This window comes from Pygoscelis adeliae, unplaced genomic scaffold (genome assembly GCF_000699105.1).
Source record: "Pygoscelis adeliae isolate BGI_AS28 unplaced genomic scaffold, ASM69910v1 Scaffold131, whole genome shotgun sequence".
NCBI classification, from domain to species: domain Eukaryota; kingdom Metazoa; phylum Chordata; class Aves; order Sphenisciformes; family Spheniscidae; genus Pygoscelis; species Pygoscelis adeliae.
The window spans coordinates 515,939-522,218 of NW_008824058.1; the positions used below are offsets into that span (position 1 = coordinate 515,939).

The 6,280-nt window shown below is 36.2% G+C and overlaps 1 protein-coding gene across 2 annotated transcripts in view; it reads right to left on the minus strand.

The window, feature by feature from the left end:
- The window catches only part of PKP4 (plakophilin 4), a 73,384-nt gene extending 68,313 nt beyond the window's left edge, over window positions 1-5,071 (minus strand). For both annotated transcript variants that reach the window (XM_009334024.1, XM_009334023.1), the window contains exon 1: window positions 4,943-5,071. In XM_009334024.1, coding sequence (XP_009332299.1) covers window positions 4,943-5,071 — 129 coding nt within the window. The remainder of the gene's footprint in view (window positions 1-4,942) is intronic.
- Between the last annotated feature and the right edge of the window lie 1,209 nt (window positions 5,072-6,280).

The window sequence follows — 6,280 nt, forward strand, 5'->3', positions numbered from 1 at the left end:
CCTCTCCTATGAAGAAAGGCTGAGAGAGTTGGGGTTGTTTAGCCTAGAGAAGAGAAGGCTTTGGGGAGACCTTATTGCAGCCTATCAGTACTTAAAGGGTGCTTATAAAAAAGATGGTGGCAGACTTTGTAGCAGGGCCTGTTGCAACAGGACAAGGGAGAATGGCTTGAAACTAAAGGGGGGGGAGATATAGACTAGATATAAGGAAGACATTTTTTATGCTGAGGGTGGTGAAACACTGGACCAGGTTGCCCAGAGAGGTGGTGGATGCCCCACCCCTGGAAACATTCAAGGTCAGGCTGGATGGGGCTCTGAGAAACCTGATCTAGTTGAAGATGTCCCTGCCCATGGCAGGGGGGTTGGACTAGATGACCTTTAGAGGTCCCTTCCAACCCAAACTATTCTATGATTCTATGAGTTAATCGTTTCATCTGAGACAGGAGTGACATATATTTTGTCCTAGAATAAGAGCCTTGGCAAATGGACTTCTCAGACTTGATTCACCAAAACTGGAAATGCTTCTAAACAGCAGAAATAGTAAACTTCAAAGTTCTGGGATTAAATAAGGAAGAATGGCCTATGTGATTGAACACAATATTAAGAGAGTTGCAAAAAAACCCAGTTCTTCCAGTCATCCAGAAAATGTTGACAAAGTTTTTTGTTTCGCTCACACAAAATTTGGAAGTCCATTTAATAAAAAGTACCGCCTTCATTTCAGAACTGATACACATTTATCCACCTAATTGATCACTAGATGCGTGCAGATCAGAATTTCAAAGTGAGACTGTACAATGTTTGTGCCTAATTACTGGAAGTGCATTTACTAAGTCTTTTTTTCAGGTATCTTGTTGAAGTGACATGCCTACACAGTTGGATTACAGACTACTTGATATAAAGCACTACATATCTGAATTGGTAATCTCCCAAACTTAGTATCAAAATACTGTCATTCTAGTAAAGATGTTTTTAAACATGCAATAATAAATTCTTTGCTTTATGGAGAATGTATTCTTTCCTCCACTTCCATCTGAAAAACTTAGGGGTTTGCCTTTCCCCCTCTCTCCCCCGCAAACCGTATAAAAAACATCTGAAGAACTATGTAAAGAATTTTGTACTTAAACAATAAAGAAGGGAAAAAAGCAAACTGCACACTTTCTAAGAATATTATATGGTTCAACACAGTTATACAAAAGGAAAAGGTTTTGCTGAAGTTTTGAACAAAAGTGAACACTTCTAGGAAAACACTTAGGAAAACCCGAGATTTATGATTATTCATCCAAAAGCATATCCAATCATTCTTACTCTATTGTCACCTATTTACAAAAGAAAAGGTGAAAATTTGTCCATCTTTAGGTGTCAAAAACTAGACCAATGAACAAAGAAACTAAAGAAACCTGCCACTGCTGCAAGTGCTTCTTTCTTAGCAAAGAAATTAAAAACAGCATATTCATGTTACTTTTGAAAATTGGATCTGTGGGTAGTTTTTCTTGCAAGACCTTTTCTCTCAGCCCAATCACTGAAAAAGAAAACTAACGTGCTAAGCAGGAAATTCAATTCCAAATGATCCCATTTAATCTTGCCAGTTCAGCAGCAATTCATTCCAAATTCAGCAGCATACGGGTTACACGTGTAAAGTAGCAGTGATTCCACAAATCTATCTGGACTACTTGGCAACTAGCTGCCCCTACATTCTCCCCCGCCCCAAAAGTTAGTGCTATGATGCTGACCCTCCAATTTGTAACAATTTGTTATTTTAGTATGAAAATAGTCGATTTACTTTCAATATGGCTAAGAGACTCCCTACAGAACTCAACTAAATATTTATCCAAGTTCTCCCCAGGATTCAGAAATATAGGCACGTATATTTTAATGCTTTAGTTTTACTTAAAACTTGTTTCAGCATTCCCTAAGAAACTTCTATCCATTATAGCATGGAAACTTCATAACATTTTAGAAGGGAAATACATATTTTAGGGAAAAAAGAACCCAAACAAACTAAAACCTCCAAAACAAACCTACAAAAAACAACCCCCTCCCCAAACCAAAAAAACCCACAACCCATCATCAAATCCACTAAAAGAAAAGGCCAAAATATGTTTCAGCTTCATTACAGTTAACCTTAGGATTTCCCTGCATTTAAAAGGAATTCCTCTAGTAGAGATGCCACTTATACCAGTAAAAGTCAGTCCTTCCCTTGATTTTCATCCAGAAGTATATCCACTGATGTATCCACAAACAGAAAACAACCTGGTAAAACAACTATCCCCCCTACCCCAACCAAAGCCAGTGGTGGTTGTGGTCATAGTGTCATAATTTATACTAATTAGGGATGTATTTTCACATTAAAAGAAAACTTGAGTTTTGTCAGAGAAGCACAAAGCTGTATTAATCCAAGTTTCTTCACAGATTACACTTGTTCTGCACATATTATTTTATAACACTGAAAGTGAATTGCAATGTTTCTTTCCTAAAATATAATCACGTGAGATTTACACAGCTGTCTGACAATTTTGCCTCAAAGAAAGACTGTTCAGAGTTCAGGAGACACACTCTGGTTTGGTAAAAAAGTTGCTTTAAACGGATTTGGGATTATAGGAAACAAACAAATGGAGAGTTTATTTAAAGTGGCTTGTAGGGTTCATAAACTAATTAGTGCAACTTTTTATATAATCGTATCTACGCCACTATGGTAGAAAGCTTTACAAAGTCATCCAGTAAATTTATCTACCTATTTCAGAACTACTGTAGTAATTTTAAAAGTTTTTATTAAGTTAAAATCTTGCACAATTTGACAAGTAATAATAAAGGCTTTTCTGAATTGTGTTTCCACTGTAGTAAGTGTCTCTGAAGTAATGAAGTTAAGGTGTGGCAACTCTACTTTACAAATTCAGACCTACTGCAAATAAAGAGAGATTCCTGTACAAAAGGAAGTTAGGCCATAGCAAAAGTATAGTAGTTTCTGTTCAAGCTTAATAAAGTAAATAACTGCACTGGAAAATATTCTGTTCTGGGCTTTCTGCCATACAGGAAGGGTGTTGAATATGTCAGTGTCCACAATTATTATCAACAGAAAAAAATACCAGAAAGCAACAGTTCAGCTCTTAATTATTTCATGTTATCATTTTCAAGAGTGAAGTACAATTTACATCTTCCTCCCCCTTGTATTCGTTCTGATGTGTCTATACATTTTAAAGTTAGGCTACAGTTCTGAAGTTTGTGTTTCACTATTAAACACAATTTTATTTTTTCCTTTCGTCAGAATTGAGTTACTTAATAGTCCACATATTTAGTAGGTGTTATGAATGGAAAGGGGAAGAGGTTTTAACCTCCTTTTTAAAATGAGGAAATATTCCATTATCATTTTTTCTCTAAGAACAAGAAAAAGATAAAAACCCTTTCTTGGGTAGGAAAGGGGATGTTAACAAATGCCTTTTTACTGTTTACTTACCATGTATCAACCTAACGTAGACAACGTTGTCATAATTGTATGTTCAGTTTAAGCAATCACTATTGCATCAAAACCACACAAAAGCAATTCTGGATAGTAATCACAGCAGTAAGATTATTGGCTGGTGATCACTAGCAATTACAGTACTGTCATTTATTGCAATGCTGCTCATCAACTAAGCTACCATTATGAGCATGTTCTTTGTGAACTGCAAAATAAAATGGACCAACTTAAAAATCACCACAGATGTACTTTAAGCAAATAAGTTCCAATTGACATTTGTGATAAGCTAAGATGGCACAAGGCAACCTACCGTCTCAGACAATGAGAGGTGACTCAAGATCACTATAACTCAGATGACTGATTACTTGTATCTTGATAGCCTCCAGCGTTAATATCCTCCACATTGGAATATTTAATATTAGTTTTAATATCACTAAGAAATTACTAGGGTTGCTATTATCATCTTAAAATACTTGTGATACTATTAATTTAGGCATGAAAATAAAGATCTAAATTTCATCATCCTGCGGGAAATTTTAATTTAAGACTGAAGGTTCTATGGGTATGAAATCTGTTGATATCAAGACCATATAATCTAATTCTCAACTTTTTTTTAATATTAGTATGGGACAACATATGAGAACTAATACATGAAGTGTTTGCATTTAGAGTTAGTATCATGAATCAAGTACTGATTTATCTTGAAAGAAGTTCTGAAACAGAGACAGCAAGTCAGATTTATTCTGAAATTCAGGTGTTACAATTTATGTATTAAGCCAAGAAAAATGATCATTTTTTTCTAGTTCTGACGATGAAAGCCAACTATTACTTCTCTCCCTGTGTTTTTTTAAAACAAAAACAAACCCCAGAAAACCCCAAAAATTTCAGTTAGAACATTCCTTTGTAAAACTACAATTTTTTCCCCTTGAATGATCTTTACAAATTAAGGCTGAACTTTTATTTCAAACACAATTTTATTTTCCCTATAGAGACTATCACTAAGATACATCTCCATAAATGCATTGCAGATTAAAATATATTACTACCTTGGTACTGATAACTGAAACCAAACTCAAAGTTTAAACCCCATTCTTTAACAAAATTAATCATGCCAAAACCTTTATGTGCAGATTTCTGTAACACTGTAACACAACTTTGCAGAATGTACAAAAAGGACTGGTTCTCAATGTTGCATCAATCCCACATTAGGTTTTCTTTTTTATTTTTTAAACAATAAGCCTGCATTTCAAGTCTGATTTACAACAACAGTGCATACATTCCAAGGGATACAGAATACCATGATGATGCTTCTGTTCAATGCAATTAAATGAACCTTTTATATTCAGATTCTAACATCCTGACCTACAAAATACACTATACCAGCACCAGGCAACATGTTTTAGAAACAATGATGTTTTTTTCCAGCAATGCAATAAAAGACAATGGTTAACTCCACAACGCATACTGAATTTCTGAAAACAAGGCATATACCTGTTCCTTTACAGAAGCTAAAATGGTAGTGGCAGTAGTCTCTGGTTCCATGCCTGGGCCTGTGGAAGTTTCCTGTGTTGTCTGCGGCAGCCCCTCCTCCACCACTGGGGTCTGCTCAGGGGCTGGCATTTTGCCTGTAATAACAATATTTTAAAATAGTTTACATTTTGAGCCAGTGATGTTTAAGAAAATTCAAGTTTTCAGGATTATAAATTCTTTTTTCTAAAACCTTTCCAAACAACCAAATTAGCAGAGAACTTTGTATTATTAATATCAACATATTGTATTATTAATATCAATATTACTGTGGTTCACCTTCATAAACTGAAATCAGAATTATATACAGAATGTGAGGGTTGGGCAGAAGCAACCAGGCAGCATGACGTTTAAAGATTATTTTTAAAATACTACTTTGTGGTAGTTACTAAAGGTAGCAAAATCCAAGATGCGTGAAAAATACTAGTGTTAAAAATCAAGAACACCCAGGATCAGTCAAAATTTACCACATATGCAGTTTTTAGCATAGAAGAATGACATGTAACAGCAGAATGCTTTGCTGTGAGGAACAAACCATGGAAGAGACTAATTATGGTAATAAAAAGTTAATGGGAATAATGCTTCTAGTGTTCTTTTTGCAAAAGAGGAAATTAAAACACTAAAGTTAAACCAATTGCCCTGGGCTATGGATAGCGTGGAAAGGACAGACAGGATTAGCACTCAAGAACCCCAAACCTCATTATCGTGGAGGCAGCACACTAACTATTCCAGTACATGCAAAAAAAGCAATTAATTTGTTCAACTATAGAAGTCACTATTAACTAATATCACAGAGATAGTTACGAAGTGTTTAACACTTCGAAAATAGCAAGCAGGTGGCATTGATGTAATTTCTGCACATATAACACGCTTTAATTTCCTTCAGAAAAAAGAAAATAAAGCTCATAAGGTCTAATGTTAAAAGTAGTCAATATTTCATTTCAGATTTTCAGAACAAACTCCTCAATACTCCTAGAGGAGACAAATATGAACAGCACCTTCCTTCTCTTCATTTTGCAAGGAGCAGCTTACACTGCAAACAGGCTCCAAGGCCAGGAACAGACCCGTAAGACTTCTCAGTCATGACGTCCTGGTTAACAGGGGTCAGAGGTCCCGGACGACTGGAGGCTGGCCAATGTGACGCCCATCTACAAGAAGGGCCGGAAGGAGGATCCGGGGAACTACAGGCCTGTCAGCCTGACCTCGGTGCCGGGGAAGATTATGGAGCGGATCATCTTGAGGGCGCTCACAAGGCATGTGCGGGACAACCAGGGCATCAGGCCCAGCCAGCACGGGTTCATG